Raw genomic sequence first — 18,865 nt, 5'->3', positions numbered from 1 at the left:
GCTGTGGACATTGAGTCCCATATCTGTGCCTTCAAAGGCCCAGTGAAAACTCAAGAGCATATAAGATGTACAAAAAGAGTGGCCTTTTCTGTTTTGTTGACTACTGTATTCCCCAGGCCTAGAACAGTGTCTGGTATGTGGTAGATTCTCAGTGGTTACAATAAAATGAGAGAATAGAATGAGTAAATGAATCAACATGTTTTCTGCCATGTGCTTCCACTAAATAGACTTACCTTTCTTTTTGAGTTGTCCAGGAAAAGGAAACAGCGTGTATAATGGCAGGCAGGCAAGAATTAGCATGGTATGTTTGGGGAGATCATCAGTTTTTTAAAGATTGTACATGGAGTAAGCTAGGTAGGGTGTGTGTGTGTGTGTGTGTGTGTGTGTGTGTGAGAGAGAGAGAGAGAGAGAGAGAGAGAATGAATCAAACTTTGGATTTTAGAGACATTATGTTGAGAAGAGTGTTAAAGGTTAGAGAATAGGGCAAAGAAAGAAACAGGAAAACCACATAGAGGATTACTGTTCAGGTAAAAGAAGATGAGGACTGAAATTAAGGCAGGGACGTGAGAGGGTGGTACCTTGAAAATAATTAGGTGGTAGAATTAATATGAAGATGACAAATTGAACACAGAAAATAAGAGAGAGCTCAAGACTAGTTGTTTACTCAGGAAGCCCTAAAGATGCTGAACATTCTGATATGCATTATTTATACATTGTCTTGAGCAATATCAAGGGTGTCTGCTGAGAGTTAAGCATTTGGGGAGTGAGCAAGGATATTGAGGAGAATGATGAAATCTAGAACAATCACTTGGAAGCCAAGTAAAAATAATGCCAGGTGGCACTGAGGGTCCAACTGAGGTTGGTCACAGTGAATTTGCAGTGGTGCCAATCTACATGTCAATGTGGGAGTTTTCCCCCCTCATACCAACCTAGGTATAAAGCAGACTGTGAGATTGATCAGGGTGAGTGCATTTGAGGGACATAGGTGTCACCGGTTAAGGTGTCAGGGAAATTATGGTTATCAGCAAATAGGAGGGGTCAGGAATTTCTCATGCTTGTGTCAAGGTTAGGTAGAGTCACTGCATACGGTGGTGTTCTTAGTTTGCCAAGATAGCAGAGTCCCTGACTGGACTGACTCTGAGTAGATGACAAAGGGTGGGAGGGGAAAAGGGATGTGGAGTCATGTGTCTGAGGTTCACTGATCTCAACCACATTGTGTCTGGTCAGGGTGTCTGCAGTAACACCTTTTAGGCTGAGAGTCACCATTGTCTTCAGATTAAAAGATGAGATTTTGACAAGCTATGGTGGAGGTGGAGGTGAAGGTATGTGGGGTCCATACAAATTGAGGTGTTTCAGTAGGAGGCATGGACAGAGGACCTAGAGCCCCAGGTGAATAAGTGGATTCAATTCAGATATTTGAAGGCACCAATTTGAACAGGATAGCTGAGGTTGCAGAGGAGATTTTTTTTAGAGAGGATGTATCACTACAGGAAAAAGTTGGCCCTTACTCTTTCTTTTCCTGACTCAGTTTAGAATTCTCTGCTCCATTTCCCACGTCTGGGGTCTTGACAAGATATCATGTAAATCTATGATGTAGTTATGCATACTCTACATCGATTGTGACATATATAACTTTTAACATTTAATGCATAAATCTTATTCTAATATTCTCTCAGCTTTTCCAGGCAGGTTTAAGATCTGATTTATCTATGTATCTCCTGATTGTTTGCAAACATGATGGGTCAGCCAACAGGATGCATCTGATTCTCTGGGGGACTGGTTATAAATATAAATTCCTAGAACCCCTAATCCCCTCCCTGGGTAGGGATTCTGATTTAGTAAATCTGCAGTGTAATCTAGAAATCTGTACTTTAAAACAAATTTCCTAGTAATTTCAATGCACACTGAGGTTTAGAAGCAATTTCACTGAGCCCAGGTTCTTATTATGCCTAGTAGATCTTCAAAACAGACTTGTTAAGTGAAAAAAGATCACTGTTCAGTGCTGTTTCTCTTGTCCGTCAAATAAGATTATATTAGCCAGGCTCTGGTGGATTAGAAAAGCATGAGGTAAACTCTTGTTGAAAACATGGCTCTACGTATATAAGGTTTATGCTGTTCTTAAAGCAAAGGGCTTTAGCTCAGTGGGGGGCATGCTTTTCTCAACCTCTTCCAGCAATGCTGATGTAACTGACATAGAAAAGCATACTTTATAGCCACAGATTTCATCTTTATAGCCACAGATTTCATCTTGATATCCATAAAACAGTTTTCAAAAACCCATGTTTTAGGTTACTAGGAGCATAAAGCCAGAGGATGCAGAAAATTCTATGCAAAAAATCATGACAACCACAAAAGAACTGAAGGCACATTCTATCTACTGCTTCTGGGTTTGTTGTGTTATTGTTATACATAAAGATTAGAACCCAATTGTAATGCACTTTAACAGATATAAGTGGATATATGTATTCAAATACATGCCATTTTTACAGACCCTTTGCTTTTCTGTTGTAGAGGCAAAACCATCCTTGATAGTTGCCCTTACTTGTCAATATTGGCTCTTCACTGGTATCCTCAGCAAATCAATGGACACAAGTTTGAAGGAAAGGAAGGAGATTACATTCGAATTCCAGAGAGGCTACTGGATATCCAGGATGCAGAAATAATGGCTGGGAAAAGTACATGTAAATTAGTCCAGTTTACAGAGTATAGCAGCCAACAGTGGTTTATAAGTGGAAACAATCTTCCTACCCTGAAAAATAAGGTAATCTATCATTTAAAACACTTATATGGTTGGAATGTGATTTATTTCTTTAGCAGGCACACTCGGAATGCGTTTGTTTAATCACAGTTTTGGTAAGTGCTACACATGGTGAACTAATATGAAATGTGTTCCATCTTTATGAACTATTTGTAGAAAGTTTAGTTTCTAAGTGAGCTGGAAATGTTTCCTTCATGTTTTAAGTAAAATACGTATTATATATGTGAGGAAAGTAAAATATATATAGCTTTCAAAATATAATATGCTATTCTTTACTTTTAGTGAAGTCATCCAGTTAGAGTCAAAGTGAGTGTTGTCAGCTGAAGACTGCTGAATGACTAAGGCAGGTTAGAAAGGGCACAATGGAAAACCAATCGGACATCCTGCATGCCTAAATAAGCTAAATACTAACAATGAGAGAAAACAAGTGACTGTAGCTACTAGAAAAATGAGCTCAAGCTCAGGGTAGGAGACTCAGTCATTACACCAATTGTAAAACATCATTATATGTTCTGTTGCTTTTAACATTCTAGGTATTATCTTTGAGTGTGAAAGGTCAGAGTTCACAACTCCTGACTAATGACAATGAGGTTCTCTACGGGATCCATGCTGCTGAGCCGAGAATTATCCCTCAGACATCTCTGTGTCTCCTTTGGAATCAGGCTGCTGCAAGGTACTTATTAATACATTTTAAAAATCAGAATTTGGTCCTTCCCCATTTCAGTACCACTGAGCCCAATGTTTTGTACTGAGCATAGATGGTGGCCCCAGATGACATTAGACTAGAAAATAACCTCCATAATAAATAAGAGGAAGCAACATAGGAAATGGTCTAGTATCGTTCTGATGGCAAATGCAGCCCAGCATTTCAATAGTCATGTAGCACATTATTTACTTCTTCATTTTCACTACTTTCATGGGATGTAGCATGAGTTCTGGCCAATTCTGATAACCTTGAAGTTATCAGTAAATTTACTGGGCAGGAAAGAAATTCCTTCTTTTACCATTTCCATCTGGGCTTGTGGTTCTGGAAGCTGATGCCTTGTGTTTAAGAGGAATCAGCAGGAATTTATAATTCTAGTCCACATGGCTTGGAGTACATTTTGAGATTAACTCCATGGACACAAATGGAAAGGGGAGAATGATTCTTTCTTTGAATCTCCTCGGCCTCAGGCCTCAAGTTTTGAGCAGTTACAGTCACTAGGAGCTCAGTCAGTGCTGCAGGATCAGGCAGTGCTGGCCTAGAAGGGTCTAGGGTTCGTGTCAGCCACTTGATTTTGTTTATTACTGAATTTCAGCCACGCAAATTAAAATTCTAAATAGGTGTAATATAATAGCTTAGTTTGGTAACCAAGTGTCCTCAAAAACACTGAAATTTCTACTTTCTTTTAGAAAAATTCCACTTGAAATTTCTTCCTAGGTTTAAGACAGATCTTAAACCTAATACGTAGATACTCTGAAATCTTCAATATATAATTAATAGTGAATGTTTCAAGCTGCATCTGGAGTTTGGGTCAGGAAGTTTTAGGTCCTTAAAAAAGTAAAGAAACTAAGAGGCATTAAAAGGGAAGAGGCTCAAGCGATAGTCACTGAGGAAGGCTCAGATGGCTTGGCATTGGATGCAATGTTTGCTAAAATCATGACATGGTTTTTCTGCTAAATTAGCCAGAATTCATAAAGGAAACACTTGAAAGAAGCTTAGAAAACATATACATAAGTCACTGCAAAGTAGAAAAAAATTGAGGAAGAAATCTTAGAAAACCATACAAATAATTGATATGGTTCAAAATACAAGGACTTGTGGGGAAAATAAAAAGAAGAGTAAACACATATCACAGCCATGTTGTTCTTGTGGGCATTTTGAATGCTAGAGAAGAGTGCCTTCTATTGAACATGTCAGGTAGGTTTGCTAGATTAGGTAGGAATTTGTACTGCCCTGTTGAGAGGACAAGCTCCTTTGGTACCAACAATGCCTTCAAAACTTTGGTTGGTATTTAGGCTGCTTCTTAAGACATCCTGTGGAATCTGTTATGTCATGTTCTGAACAAGATGTTCCTTTCACTGTTTCTTCTTGAAAATGTGGTTTACTTAAGTATTGAGTAAAGAACACTTAAGTTCAGTAAGCTATTTTTTCTTTAAAAGCCATCTCAACACCTTAAGTATTGATGAAAGAGGAAAAATGACTATTGTGTTTTTGCCCTAGCTGGTTGTCTGACAGTCAATTTTGCAAAGTGGTTGAGGAAACTGCAGACTATGTGGAATGTGCCTGTTCACACATGTCTGTGTATGCTGTCTATGCTCAGACTGACAACTTGTCTTCATACAATGAAGCCTTCTTCACCTCTGGATTTATATGTATCTCAGGTCAGTGACAGTATTTTTGAATCAATAGTTATAAATGTGTATGAAAATGGAAATCTGTTTTTCCATAGTCCTTTTATATATGCAGGATGCAAACATACCATAATTCCATCAGCACTAGGATAAAGCAAACTTTTTCATTGTCTTATTCATTAATTCATTCAACAAGTATTTATGGAGGGCCATCTCTGTACTGAGGATACAGTAAAGAATGAGATGCAGTTTCACCCCTAAAGAGTATGTACTACAGTGTAGAATAGAAGCTAGATAATAGGTAAGGAAAGGCTATAGTTTACAATACCAATGGTTTAGAGGGCAGGTTCTGCAGTTACAATGTGATGACTATGTGAGATATTAAGAAATACATACAAAGAATTTTCAAAAAAATACATGCAAAGATTTTTGTATTTTTTATTGTTTTTAAAGCTACCCCATGGGAAGATTTTGTATTCTACAACTTAAGAGTTGTGAATATGCCAACCACTGTGTTAAAAAATAAATCATCTTTCACATTCCACATCTAGGCCTCATATTTGGCAGTAAGAAGAAATTAAATTGTATTAATGTCTGTCAAACTATTTACCTACAGCTTAACAATAGAAGTGTTATTATTTGCTGTATTAATGATACGGTTGGACATCTGAGAATTCCTTAAACTATAATTCTATGCCCCACCCTCACCCATTCTGTGCCCTGATACTCTTCTTACAGCCCCACAACTTTTTCTATGAACAAGGTGCTATATAGTGAATTAAATTAAGAGCTGGGTATAGGATAATGGTTAAAAAATGCAAACTTTGGAGCCAGACTGCTTGGGTTCAAATCCTAATTATGCTGTTAGCTAGTTGTGGGACCTGGATCAAATTACTTAGTTTCTCTGTACTTCATTTTTCCCACCCATGATATTTGATTACAAATTGTATCTATGTAACAGGGTGGTAAATATATGAAGTGAAACTTTTCTAACATTCTGCTTTAGTGATATTTTGTCCGTAAATGTGATTATTATTGAATGCATATCTCTTGTATTTGGTATGCAAACAGTCTCTAATAGTCATTATCTTTTAGGAAGTTTTTCTGGAGATAGAATCAAGTAATTAATTAATATTCTTTGTTCTGGTTGCCAGTCTTTCCAATATAACTTTATTTTATATAGTTATAAATTTTCTTTAATGTGTTTTAATTCTGAACCTAACTTCAATTCAATAGCAAGTTAATAACTTCTTATTCTTAATATCTTTCATAAAGGATGACATTTCTTACTTAATAGAATCTTCTAGGTCCATATGGTTCCAAAATCAGATGGAGACATCCTATTTTACTTTTATGCTAATATATTTAAAGAGCAAATCAATTTTATAGAATGATGAAATAATATCAAAAGGTACAATGTTGAAATACAATCTAGATGTCACTTTAAATGTTTTCATCGAGACATAGGTTTATGTGCTGCTATGACCCACAAAATCCCTTGCTTGTTCCCAGAGACTGAACATCAAAAAAAAAAAAAAAGAGTTTTAAAAACTGAAGAGAGAATGTTATCTGGATTGTATAGAAAACTAGTAGGACTGACTATAATGGGTTTCCTGGAGAATCGTTAGTAAATACCTGTGTATATTTTCTGCAACTTATTCTAGAAAAGGCTACATGGATTTGCTCATGTATTTGAGAATCAACACCTAAATGTTAGTATCTGCTTTTATCACTTTTGACTTGGCGTCATATTTGAAATTATTTTATTCTCTCTGTCCATGTCATATTGTTAGGTAATTGCATGTTCTGTCGATAAGGAAACACAAAGTCTTGTCTTTGTACCTCAGTTCCGGCTCATCCCTCAGAGCTGGATGAATTCCCATCCCTCTGATGGATCCCCAGGAACCAGAAAAGAGAATGTTATATATCTTATATACATATTCTTTATATATCTTATCTATATATTCTATAATTTAGGTCAGGACACATCGAATATCCCTCTGAACTTGATAGCAGTTTGCTAGTACTTTTCCTGAAATACAGCAATATACAAGGAATTTAACCTTTTTTTAAAATACAGAGTAGATCACAATGTATCGGTCCCAATTCTAGTTTGCAGTTCTATTTACTATACTAGAGCAGAACTACCTTAGTGTGTGAAATAGTTGTAAAGGCCAAAAAGCTTACCACTTCTCAGCTTAGAAAGATGAAAGGAAAGGGCATATACATGTGACTTAAATTTGTAAACTAGTTTGCCAACTATCAGAAAATTAAACTAAGATCATTCCTTGAGGTTAAAATGAAAGGACAAATCATCCATCGCTGTGTGCATTAGAGTGCAGCATTATGGAACTCAACACAAAGATGGCTTGGTAGAAGTATAACTTAAAATAATCAGATAATAAAGCCATAATTTTGTAGTATAATTATTAAGAAACTTCAGCATGGTTTGAGATACACATCATTGCTATTTTGAGGATGTCAAGGAAGCCTACTCTGCCTTCCCCTAACTCTTTTGATATTGTGCTATCAAAGATAAGACTATTGGTTAGGCTACTGCATTGAGTTTAACTCTGAATACAACTCTTATAGTCTTGTAATCTTTTTTTTTTTTTTTTGAGATGGAGCACCACCATACTTGGCAAATTTTTGTATTTTTTATAGAGATAGGGTTTCGCCATGCGGCCCAGGCTGGTCTCAACTCCTGGACTCAAGCGATCTTTCCACCTCACCCTGCCAAAGTGCTGGGATTACAAGTGTGAACCACCATGCCTGGCCAATATGGACATATTATTTGGGATGAGTTTGGCTACAAGTAACAGATGACAGTTCAAAGATATCTTAAACAAACGGATTTAATTCCCAGATTGATTAATTCAGTACCTTAATGGTGTTGTCAGGAGCCCAGGCTCTTCTCTTTTTATCCTCAAAGATTTTTTTCCATCAGCTTTGTCTGTACATGATCTTAAGTTGGCTGTAGCAACTCCAGGCATCACACTAGCAATGTCCAGGCTTGCCAAGGGAAAAGCTCTTATTTGGGTCCAGTTTTAACAGCAGTGAAAACTTTCCTAAAAGCCACCCAGAATGTTTTCCCTTGCTTCTTTTTGATCAGAATTATATTCTGTGCCCTTTCATAACTAGTCTTTGTCTTGGAGAAGATCCAGATAGAAATAGAGAGACAAGCACTGAAAGAGCAGCAAGGGTTTATCTTTCTGAACATTGTCCAGCAGTCTCTGACATATACTAGTTCATTGGTTGTTTTGTAGAGATGGTGGGAGTGAGGCAAGTGGGCGCAGGAGTTCCTACTGTTTTGCTCAGGCTGGTCTCTAAAACGTCTGGCCTCAAGCGATCCTCCTGCCTGAATCTCCCAAAGTGCTTGAATTACAGCTGTGAGTCACCACACCAGCCTGACATACAATAGTTTTAATAGATGTTTGTTAAGTAAATAAATATACAGTATTGATCTGATGATATCCTCCAATAATGAGATGTATTTTTGCTATGTGTCAAGTTCATACTTTCAAGTGCCAATCCATATTATTGTAGCCATTTTTAATAAAAATTATTTTATTTATTTTGAGATGAAGTCTCTCTCTGTTGCCCAGGCTGGAGTGCAGTGGTGTGGTCTCGGCTCACTGCAACTTCTGCCTTCTGGGCTCAAGCGAGTCTCCTGCCTCAGCCCCCTGGGTAGCTGGGATTACAGGCACGTGCCACCAAGCCTGGATAATTTAAAAAATTATTTTAAAATATGGCATATTTTTTCTTGCTTTCACTTAGGATAGTTTAACACAACACTCTCCAACAGAGTTTTCCAGGATAATGGGGATATTTTACACTGTCTACTATGGTAGCCACTAGCCACCAGTGGTGCCTGAGCCCTTGAAATATGGCTTATACAATTGGAAAGCTGAATTTTTAATTCTATTTCATTTTAATTAATGAAAATTTAAATTTAAGGCTGGGTGCTGTGGCTCATGCCTTTAATCTCAGCACTTTGGGAGGCCAGGAGTTCAAGACCAGCCTGGGCAACATAGTGAGACCCTCTCTCTACAAAAAGTAAAAAAAAAAAAAAAAAAAAAGCCAAGCATGATGGCACGTGCTGTAGTCCTAGCTACTCAGGTGGCTGAGATAGGAGGATTGCTTGAGCTCAGGAGTTCGAGGCTGCAGTGAGCTATGACCATGCCACTGCACTCCAGCCTGGGTGACTGAGCAAGACTCTGTCTCTTAAAACATAATAATAATAGTAATGAAAATTTAAACTTAAATGCCCACATGTGACTAGTGGCTATTGTATTGAACAGCGTTAAGTTCAACCACCTGTTTATCTGGAGAGTGATCTCCTGGAAACCTCATCCCTCTAGAATAACTCCTTTCCCCTAATACACAGAACTTTTATACTGTAAAATCCTTCATGCTGACTTTTGTTCATACTAGAAATCTTTTTTTTTTTTTTTTTTTTTTTTTTGAGACAGAGTTTCACTCTTGTTGCCCAGGCTGGAGTACAATGGTCCGATCTCTGTTCATTGTAACCTCCACCTCCGGAATTCAAGCACTTCTCCTGCCTCAGCTTCTTGAGTAGCTGGGATTACAGGTGCCCGCCACGATGCCCAGCTAATGTTTGTATTTTTAGTAGAGGTAGGGTTTTGTGCCTTTAGCTTATTAGCAGCAGTAACGAAAAGGCATTATGCTGAGGACAGAGGCATTATGCTGATGAGAAACATGGGAATCAATAGTGATAAGCACCAAAAAGTAGAAAAAGTGACAAGCACAGCAGTTTAGGTTGGTGCAAAAGTAACTGCAGTTTTTGAAATTAAAATTAATTAAAATTAGTTGCCAAGGCCGCACGCGGTGGCTCAAGCCTGTAATCCCAGCACTTTGGGAGGCCGAGACGGGTGGATCACGAGGTCAGGAGATCGAGACCATCCTGGCTAACACGGTGAAACCCTGTCTCTACTAAAAAATACAAAAACACCTAGCCGGGCGAGGTGGCGGGCGCCTGTAGTCCCAGCTACTTGGGAAGCTGAGGCAGGAGAATGGCGTAAACCCGGGAGGCGGAGCTTGCAGTGAGCTGAGATCCGGCCACTGTACTCCAGCCTGGGCGACAGAGCAAGACTCCGTCTCAAAAAAAAAAAAAAAAATTATTTGCCAAAACCGTAATTATTTTTGCACCAACTTAATACATTAGATAGGATAATAGATAAAAAAGCCTGGCCGCGGGCGCGGTGGCTCAAGCCTGTAATCCCAACACTTTGGGAGGCCGAGACGGGCGGATCACGAGGTCAGGAGATCGAGACCATCCTGGCTAACACGGTGAAACCCCGTCTCTACTAAAAAATACAAAAAAAAAAAAAAAACTAGCCGGGCGAGGTGGCGGGCGCCTGTAGTCCAGCTACTCGGGAGGCTGAGGCAGGAGAATGGCGTGAACGCGGGAGGCGGAGCTTGCAGTGAGCTGAGATCCAGCCACTGCACTCCAGCCTGGGCGGCAGAGCGAGACTCCGTCTCAAAAAAAAAAGCCTAAGCTGAAAAGCTAATAGTGGACTTAATAATGAAATAATGATAATTTGGTTTTATTTGAATTTATCTGTAGAGAAGGCAGACAGATAAACAGATAATTCATAAATATTTTAAGGAAAATTTCATGAGAAAACGTACTAATACTTGTCTTGTGAAGGAGTAAACTTAAGTTATTTGGAAAGTATCTCTCATTCTTAAGTGATACCAAATAATAAAGATGTTTACAAACATATGTAATGCACATATGTAATTTATGTACAAATATTTCATATGTTTATATGCATACAAACTTTCAGATATTGTGTGGATAGACAGGGGAATCTGTAGTCAAGTGTGATAATAAAAGACTTTAGCTGTTCTTTACTAATTAGATGTTCTTTTAGAATCAAATCTGTAATCTACATAGTGGTAGGAAAAAAAAGAAAAGGCAGATTACTCAATTAGCTGCTTGTTTTGTCTACATCATTGCCAAGAAATCTGTTTTTTTTTAAAACTGTTCAGAGTATACCTTTAAGTAATACCTGGAATTGTGATACTTTGTTTTTTAAAATTTTTATTTATTTATCTTTTTTTTTTTTTTGAGACGGAGTCTTGCTCTGTCGCCCAGGCTGGATTGCAGTGGTGCAATCCTAGCTCACTGCAACCTCTGCCTCCAGGGTTCGAGTGATTTTCCTGCCTCAGCCTCCCGGGTAGCTGGGACTACAGGTGCATGCCACCACGCCCAGCTAATTTTTTTATTTTTAGTAGACACAGGGTTTCACCGTGTTAACCAGGATGGTCTTGATCTCCTGACTTTGTGATCTGCCCACCTCGGCCTCCCAAAGTGCTGGAATTACAGGCGTGAGCCACCACGCCCGGCTATACTTTATTTTTTTAAAAATCATTCTATTTATAGTTATAACACTTTATGCTTTGTAATTTGCATATTTATATTAAGGAATTTAAACCGAAAAGTTTCTGCAATTAAAAAAATGATTTCTAAGTTTAAATAGATGTTAAATATAGCTATTTAATTTCAGATGAAAAAATAAAAGGTAAGTATTTAGTTTATAGTGTCTTAGAAACCTGATAATTGAAATAATTATTTCTTTAAATTTTAGGTATTTAATACCCTCACCCAAGCTAGATGAGTTTCCCTAGACTAGGACCCGGTCTGTTTGAGGTTTTTAGCAATATTCTTCCCCCCTACGTAAAAAAACGCATCTAGATAACTATGATGCGTTATAGGCTAGTAGAATCTCGCCTGTCTTCCTGCCACTGGCTTTGAATCTTGAACTGCCACCAGGTGTCATGCTAGCATTTTAATTGAAGCCTAATATACTTAATTAAATATTTCTGAGCTGGTCAAATTTAGTATACTAAATGTATATCATGAAACAGGAGTATAATAGAGCATTACTAAATTAAAGGAAAGGCTATAAATAAGCTCTTCTTGTGCACTAGAACAAACAGTTGACTTGTGTATTTCTCCTTGCTCAGCACTAATCCCTTGCCTCGCATTGTTATCGTCTACCGCAGTAAACTTACAGCAGAGCACATATTTGTGATCATGTGCCTTAAAATGAAAAAGAAAACCTTGCAAGCCCTGCTTTAAAGTCGATATATTACTCACACACACACGGAGACACACGCATGCACATTCACACACTCAAGCCTTGAATTTAAACTGGCTTTTATCATCCTAGGGAATTCAAAGTATACATTACTTGAGTTCTGAGCATCCGCTCTAATAGAATATAGACTACCTGGGTCAAGATGCACAATATCTGGCATGACTTTGCAGTTTCTGAAGATACACTCTGTACTTATGTGGGTGGATTTTGAAGCCAGCCCCAGGACCTACACACGTGTTCCAGAACACCCCATGGAAGCCTTCCCAAAAAACGGATTGCTCCAGATATCTTGGCCCAATTTCTAGGCCAAAAGCCTTGACTAATGCAAAGCCTCCCTTGTTGTGGAGAGCCTTGTCTACCTGGTTAAAATATAACTCAAATGGTTTCTCAAAAAGAAATTATGACAAAATGAGTCACAAGACCCCATGTAGACCTTTTGCAGATGCCCAGTCCACTTATGCCAACATGCAATGTATTCTGAAAGTTTGTTCCACAGCTTCAAAAGAAAACAAAATGTTTAATGAGTGCAGTGCCTCCTGTTTATTAAGGAGGCATTGATATAACTAAACAAGGTAATATGTGCAAAGTACATGGCAAAGCAGTATACATATGTCAATTGCTGTTGTGTTTCAGTAATCCTTAGATGAAATAACCTACTGAGAATAAGAGTGGGGTAAAATACTTAAGGGAAAAAGCAAATAGGTTATCATATGCAGCACATTTAAGTCTTAAAAGGCAGAAAATATTTTTAAAATACGTGTATATTCTGCCTTTAAAAATCTAACATTAAAAGAAATGTATATGAATTGCAAGATAAAAGATTTCTTGGATTAGTGCTAAGGTTCTGACTATCCCCTTAAAGTTGTGTAAACAGGCGAATTCAAACAAACTCAAAGATAATAAGAATAATTTTCTTCATACAACTTAGAAATTTAGAAGTTTAAGTTAAAAGTCATTTTGGAGAAAATAGCACATTTTCTTCCTGGTTTGGGCATCCAGTAGTGCAAAGTTGCCTTTAAAATTCATAATTAACACTATTGTAATTACATAACTACTTCTAGTGGATAAGAAAGGGTTAATTACCAAACCTGAGTTTTGGTAGGACCATTCAAAATTTTATGACTGAAAAATCCTATTCACGTACCTGAATATTTCTATTTCCCCAAGCCACCTGTTCTTAGAAAGTTGGATTCCAATTTGATTTTTTCTTAAACAATAAAACTTGACTTCTGTAAATATAGAAAACCAAGGGCCTAATAAAATTATTAATCTGCTTAATTTGTAATTTATTTTTAGTGGAGAAGTGAACATGTAGATATTTATAGTTATCCATTGGGCTTGACTGCTAAGTGTGAAGATCTTACTTGTCATGGAAAATGGAGTAGATTACAATTGCCATGTCATCTTTTCCAGAGGTACTGGGCAGAGGCAGGTGGCAGACCTGACATGCCTAGCTGCTGCCAAAGATTCTTGCTATGATGCTGTTAGAATCTTCGTGGATTATTAAGCCATACGTGGACTTTTTTGTTCCTACAGGTCTTTGCTTGGCTGTTCTTTCCCATATCTTCTGTGCCAGGTACTCCATGTTTGCAGCTAAACTTCTGACTCACATGATGGCAGCCAGCTTATGTACACAGGTAGGAGAGTGCTGGCATTTATGATTTATCATGAGATGTCTGTGTTTCTTCTTCTTTGGTCCTTGAACTGAGTGTAAAAGTAAAGTTTAATCTCAACTTAGTTGAAATAAACTTGTTTACTTTTGCAGTGGAAGAGAATGGGGCTAGGAGAGTCATGTAAGGAAAATTAGGCCTAAAATGCTTCTTTCTACAGAGAAGCACCTTAATATCAAAGCTTACAAAAAAAGCTTCTTATCACAAAGTATCATTTTGTCAGCTAATATATGCTGAATGTGTTTGTAATTTATATATACATTAAAATTAACATATTTTATTCATCTGTTTGAAATATGCTGTGTTATAAATTCTTTATGTGTAGGACGTTAAGATGATGTAAACTTTTGAAGTATCTGGACACTTTGTATTGTTTCCTATAATATAATAGTTTGATAGAATATTTTCTTTTGAAAAATCAATCAGTTTTCTATGATAGAAGAAACTGTGAAAAACATTGACTTATTAGCAATGTTAATTTAAAGTATCTAGTTTAAAGCACTGTGTAAAGCACAGAAACCAGAACAAAAGATGAAATTAGATGCTTTTTCTATCCATACAGTGTTTATAGTCTAGAAAAGCAGATGTACATATAAGTAACTATAATTCAGTGTGATGTGTGAACATAGACCATTTGCAAACTACTCTATGAAAATAGATGAAGGCTTAATTCATTTTTTTTTTTTATTTTTCTCTGAAGGTCAAGAAAGTCTTCTTAGAGGAGATGATATTGAGCTGGGACTCAAATGAGTGAAAATTCAGTTTGTTGATAAGGACTAAAAAGGGCCTAGACATTTATATAGGCAAAGGAAAAAAAGCATAATTACTTCTACTTTAAGGCTGAAATTATAGATCCAGGCAGAAAGAATATTCTATATAATGTTCTTATTGAGATACTTTTTAATATTGTTTTATAAAATTAGAAAATCCCACTCTTCTGGATGGAGAGACACTACTGCAATGCAGACAATACTCTATTGATTGGGTGCTGGTCATATGTGTGTATTCAATTTGTGTGCATTTATTGTGCTATAGACATGATTTGCATAGTTTTTTTAGAATGCTAAAGTGCATTTATTGAACTCTGATAGAACTTGAAAAAAATAGCATTTGTGGTGGAGCTGAAATATAAAATGGAAAATTATCTTAAATATTGGGATTCTGTCACACTTTTTTGTTCTAAGAGTGAAAATGGCCTGTAAATTCCACACTCTATTTTTCAGGGAATAATTAAGTGCTGGATTCTACACAGAGGTCTCTGATTGGGTTTTTAAAGGCCCTATGAGCTATGAGAAGTAGCAGTGGTTACCAAAGGGGCTTGCTTTGAATTTCACAAGGCTATTTATATTGCCTTTGTGACCTGCCTTAGCTGTTTGATCTCGCCTTTGCTTCTTGAATCTAATATATTAGAAAACCCGCCTTCCATAATTAGAGTTTACTTGGCTGTATTCACTACCCACTCTGGTGATTTTTTGGCAGCAGAATTTGTGCAAGACTTAATTATAGCACTATAGAATTACAGACAACTCTTCAGTGTCCTAGCAGACAAATTTGCTCATGTCTAGGGGTGTGAAAGACAAAACCAGGATTTCTATGTTGGAGCATTAACTTTTGATTCATGTTGTATTTAACATTGATTTTGGAGAAAACGGTTAGTCATATCCATGTTTTTCAGTATATTTTTAGAATAAATGAAACAAGGTAGCATGAACAATCATGTAATGTATGACTTGTGACATGAAATAACTAAAAAAGCATTTTCATATCTCATTTTTGGCAGGAAGAATTGGTATATTATTGATAGAAGATAGTTTATTTCAAAATGCTTTATCTACTTAGATTTAAAAATACCCTCTGAGTTAAGAAGAATAGTTATCTCCCTTAAAACCTTTTAGATAAGGCTTTAAAAAATTCTTAGGCCCCCAAAACAAGAAGCTGACTACAGTAAGTTGGGCCCCCACCCTACATAAATTTTAAAGTCATGTTTATAGCTCCAGTTATAGAATCTTCCAACAGGAGTTATTACAGTTCCAGACTTGGATCTTTCATTTGGGATCCGCTGTCAATGTTATATTGTCATTTTTGGAGATTGAGTTTAACTCTAGAGAAGTCTTCAAAAAATACAGGCTTGGCCTATGGTTCTTTAGCTAAGAGGGAAAATTCTGTAGCTGACCTAGAGTGTTTGAGTTGTGAATACTTTGCAGACAAGTCTGCCAAGACCATTCATTTTCAAATCTTTATTAATGAACTAGGACTAAGTAGAATGGCTTTTGTAGAGAAGGGAAGAATAGAAATGCAATAGTCCTGGATTTCCTTTTGGAGCAATGTGGTATAATGGAATCAGAAAGTCAGGAATCAGAAAGTCAGGAAAATATGCTCGTCTAGCTCTACTTTCCACTTCTAGAAATATGTGGACTATTATAACCATAATTTATTGTGTGTATGTGTGTATGTATGTATGTATGTGTGTGTGTATATATATATATTTTCATGATTGGAGGAATATAGATACAAATCCAAAGATGATTCCTGCTTTAAAAATCAAGATTCTGCTTTAATCTGGAGTTTGTCATTATAGCCCCTTTGAAAATCATCCACTATAAAATACCAGTAGGTGGCAGTAGAAGATTTATTTTTCTCCCTTAAATTTGCCAGTCTCTAGCCGTGACAGCATTCAGTAAAAAATTTGAGAGATGCTTTCATAGTACTTCTTTAACTGGGCTAGAGGGTGTTGGTCTGCAGCATAGCAAATACATATTTGTGGTTTCCTACCTTTGTCTTTTTATCCTCTTTATTCAGAATTTAATTAAATGCAAAAGTGCCATAAGAAAAGGTTGTACTCCACTGGTTTGAATATATCTTTCTACTGCTTATATATGTTCAAATTCAGGGACATAAAATCACTTTCATCACTATATTTATGAGCATTAAGTGTGTTATTGATACAGAAAAATGTGTTTATTATGTCACAGAAGCTTTGAGATAGAGGTCTCTATTTTCAGTTTATCAAATGCATACATATTTCTTCAATACCAAGTTATTTTTTTCTCACTTATATAAATGAAAATGATTAAATGGCAAGAAATTGTGGAGCGCTTCAAGTATGATGTGAAAAAACAGCAAACAAATTTGCATGGTATTGGGTGATATTTCTGAGAAAAACATCTAATTATATCTTTGGGATTTTTATCTTTGAATCACATTGCCAACCCATGTGTCCCCCGATAAGGCTGGTAAACAACTAGTCACAAAGGGCAAGTTTGCAGTTCAGGGTTCTTAGTTCTGGAGGTTCTGTCAGGAAAAGCAATCTTCCAAATCTAAAAAAAGAACAGAAGTTTCCTCATAGAAAACATGATGATAAGATAGAACTGTATTTACTCTGATTAATAATACTTAACAAGGGAAAATATTTGTTTTTCTTCTCTATGGTTTGTTATTTGTACAGCGTAAACATATTTTCTGAAACTAAATAGCAAATTCATCTAGAAATGATGTGTGTAAGTCTGTACATTTACCAGCAAGACTATAGCTTAGGGACCTATTCTCTGGAATTTAAAAAAGTTGGACTGTTACTGTCTTTTGTCCACTTTCTCATTCTGCAACATTTTGGGATGTCATTTTGCAATGTCCTGTTTCCCAGGAAGGATCCTACTCAGACACCCTTGCGAAAAGCTTCTGCTTTAATCTGGAATTATGTCATTCTTGCTTTGAGTATCTAGCATCTTTGGGAATCTTTGACCGTGCATGACTAAAGGCAGAAGTCCTGTTTGACTTCCCAAATGCTGGCTCCTTCTGGATACTATGAATCCTGGTTTCTGTTCCAGCAGCTTGCGCTGTTTTGTTGAGATTGCCAACACAAGAAAGTCATTGTGTGAGTAAGGCTTGAAGACACATATGTAACAAGCATATTTTAACTGAAGCAGAGTAAGATAGAGATGGTAAAATGTTCATTAGTCAGAACAGAATTTTCCTTAGTTGGAAGTTTTTGCTAATCACTTATTAACCAGAATATCCTTTGTTGTTTCTACTTTTTTTGCTAAAAAAAAGTATGTAGGAGTTTAAGTACAAGGATCAAAATTAAATCTTGCTTTGAAGATTAGGAAATTGAGAAGCAGAGGGTCATTTTTCAGTAGAACATTTATGATTATATGTTAGTGCAGATGTAAATGGATGAAGAAGGTAACAACGAAGTGTTTCCTAAACTTCAATGTCGGCATCTTGTTACAATTCGGATAGTGCATCAGTGAGTCTATGGTGGGTTTCCAGATCCTACTTGTTAAGATATTAGATTAGCTATATTATGACCCCAAAACATCTCTGGTGGTTGTTGTTGCTGCTGCTGTTGCTGTTATTATTATTACTAAATCCATATAATCAAGCTCTTTTTCTTAGTATGAAATTTTCTTTAAGACATCCCATTTATTAATTTTTTTTAGTTTCATTTCAAATATTATTGCCTTTAAAATGACTTGCACACTTGTATCTTTCCCTAATTAATGAAAGGCTGCTGCTGTGTCCTTCTGACTTTTTTTTCTTTTTTCTAAGAAAGGGAAAGGTTCTTAGGCAAGTGGACTAAGAGATAATTTAGAGTATGAACAAGGCCTTTATTCTGGTCATTCTCATAGCATTTGAAAATTTGCAAAACTTCTCAGTGTTGTTTTGGACATAAAATAAACTACTAGAAAGAAGATATAACTAGTTCCCCTGCCCCAAGTGCATTCTTTTCTACCAAGATCTCGTAGGTGGCCTCGCCCTACTACAAAGGTATTGAGTATGTAAGCCTTTTTTTTTTTTTTTTTAGTACAATTAACTGTATTTAACTGTGTCTTTATGTAGATATTGGGGTATTTAACTGTATCTTTTCTTCATGTAGAGATTAGTTTGGTGAATATGAATAAAGACATTCTGCACACAGATATGAATATACATTTAAGTTGAGTTTATTAAACTATTTGACTCAATTTAGGTATGCTCAA

General features: G+C 36.5%; 1 protein-coding gene across 5 annotated transcripts in view; it reads left to right on the top strand.

The window, feature by feature from the left end:
• ADGRV1 (adhesion G protein-coupled receptor V1) overlaps positions 1 to 18,865 on the top strand; it is a 593,679-nt gene that overhangs the window by 279,901 nt on the left and 294,913 nt on the right. For all 5 annotated transcript variants that reach the window (XM_050795448.1, XM_050795446.1, XM_050795449.1 and 2 more), the window contains 4 exons: positions 2,512 to 2,761; positions 3,292 to 3,431; positions 4,962 to 5,122; positions 13,756 to 13,856. In XM_050795448.1, coding sequence (XP_050651405.1) covers positions 2,512 to 2,761; positions 3,292 to 3,431; positions 4,962 to 5,122; positions 13,756 to 13,856 — 652 coding nt within the window. The remainder of the gene's footprint in view (positions 1 to 2,511; positions 2,762 to 3,291; positions 3,432 to 4,961; positions 5,123 to 13,755; positions 13,857 to 18,865) is intronic.

Source organism: Macaca thibetana, chromosome 6 (assembly GCF_024542745.1).
Source record: "Macaca thibetana thibetana isolate TM-01 chromosome 6, ASM2454274v1, whole genome shotgun sequence".
NCBI classification, from domain to species: Eukaryota; Metazoa; Chordata; class Mammalia; order Primates; family Cercopithecidae; genus Macaca; species Macaca thibetana.
The sequence above is the reverse complement of the archived record's forward strand: the minus strand, read 5'-3'. Positions and strand labels throughout refer to the sequence as shown.